This window comes from Orycteropus afer, unplaced genomic scaffold (genome assembly GCF_000298275.1).
Source record: "Orycteropus afer afer isolate SDZICR_OR568_19922 unplaced genomic scaffold, OryAfe1.0 scaffold00042, whole genome shotgun sequence".
Classification (NCBI taxonomy): domain Eukaryota; kingdom Metazoa; phylum Chordata; class Mammalia; order Tubulidentata; family Orycteropodidae; genus Orycteropus; species Orycteropus afer.
The window spans coordinates 12347847-12349247 of NW_006921629.1; the positions used below are offsets into that span (position 1 = coordinate 12347847).

General features: G+C 45.3%; 1 protein-coding gene across 1 annotated transcript in view; it reads left to right on the forward strand.

The window, feature by feature from the left end:
• The first annotated feature begins 725 nt into the window (after positions 1–725).
• LOC103194219 (olfactory receptor 139-like) overlaps positions 726–1401 on the forward strand; it is a 23822-nt gene continuing 23146 nt past the window's right edge. The window contains exon 1 of the mRNA XM_007937584.1: positions 726–1397. Within this exon, the coding sequence (XP_007935775.1) occupies positions 726–1397 (672 nt within the window). The remainder of the gene's footprint in view (positions 1398–1401) is intronic.

The following is a 1401-nucleotide window of genomic DNA, read 5'->3' on the forward strand; positions in this document are numbered from 1 at the left end:
ACAATAGTGGGCTCATACAATATTTGTCCTTCTGTAATTGACTTATTTCACTCAGTATAATGTCCTCCAAGTTCATTCATGTTATGTGGTGTTTCATGGATTCTATATCATTTTTCAGTGTTGCATAGTATTCCACTGTGTGTATGTACCATAGTTTGGTTATCCATTCCTCCACTGACAGACACTTCAGTTGCTTCCATCTCTATCCTATTGTGAATAGTGCTGTGATGAACATGGGTGTACGTGTATCTATTCCTGTCCCGGCTCTCACTTATTTAGGATATACACCTGCTAATGGAAAGGGAATATGCCTTTTATCCTCTTCCCTTGAAGCCTCCATTTCAGCCTCTGGGGTCTTGTGCCCAAATTATGGTCATGCCACCATCTACAGGCTTGGGGTTTCTTTCTTGGAACTTTGGCTTCAGGAAAATAATCTTTCCCTTTAACATTTACATGTTACAGGTGTTCCCTTTTTATGTTAATTCATCTCTCTCTGTTTGAGTCTGTTCAATGTCACTGTTCTCCTTACTCATTACAAGTCATATTTTTCAAGTATCTTCCTATTATGTCTCAATCTCTAACTATTTCCCTTAAATTATATGTGTTCTTACAGCCCTCTCTTTTTCTGGATATTGCCACTGGGAGGTTATCAAGAGCTCATTCTCTCATTCTCCTTTTACCTCCATTGACACCTTTGCTCATTCTGCTGCTGGTAGAAGAAACCCATGGATCTAGGAGCCTCAGGAAACTGTTCAGTTGTGACTGATTTTGTCCTGCTGGGCCTGACAGAGACCCCAGTTCTACAGTCCATCCTCTTTGTCATCTTCCTTCTTGCTTATGTAGCTACTATTGGTGGCAATTTCAGCATCCTGGCTGCCATTCTCACTGAGCCCAAACTCCATACCCCTATGTACTTCTTCCTGGGTAACCTGTCCCTGCTGGATATTGGATGCATCACTGTCACTGTCCCTGCCATGCTGAGACATCTCATGTCCCATGATAGGAGCATTCCCTATGGATCCTGCCTCTCACAGCTCTTTTTCTTCCACCTCCTGGCTGGGGTGGACTGCTTCCTCCTCACTGTCATGGCATATGACCGCTATCTGGCCATCTGCCAGCCCCTTACTTACAGCACCCGCATGGGCTGGGGGGTCCAACGGGCCATGGTGGCCATGTCATGTGTCTTTTCCTTCTCCAATGCATTGACTCAAACTGTTGCTTTGTCTACTCTTAACTTCTGTGGCCCCAATGTGATCAATCACTTCTACTGTGACCTCCCACAGCTCTTCCAGCTCTCCTGCTCCAGCACCCAACTCAATGAGAAGTTACTCTTTGTGGCAGCAGCCTTCATGGGTGTGGCCCCCTTGGTCCTCATCACTGTGTCCTATGCCCATGTGGTGG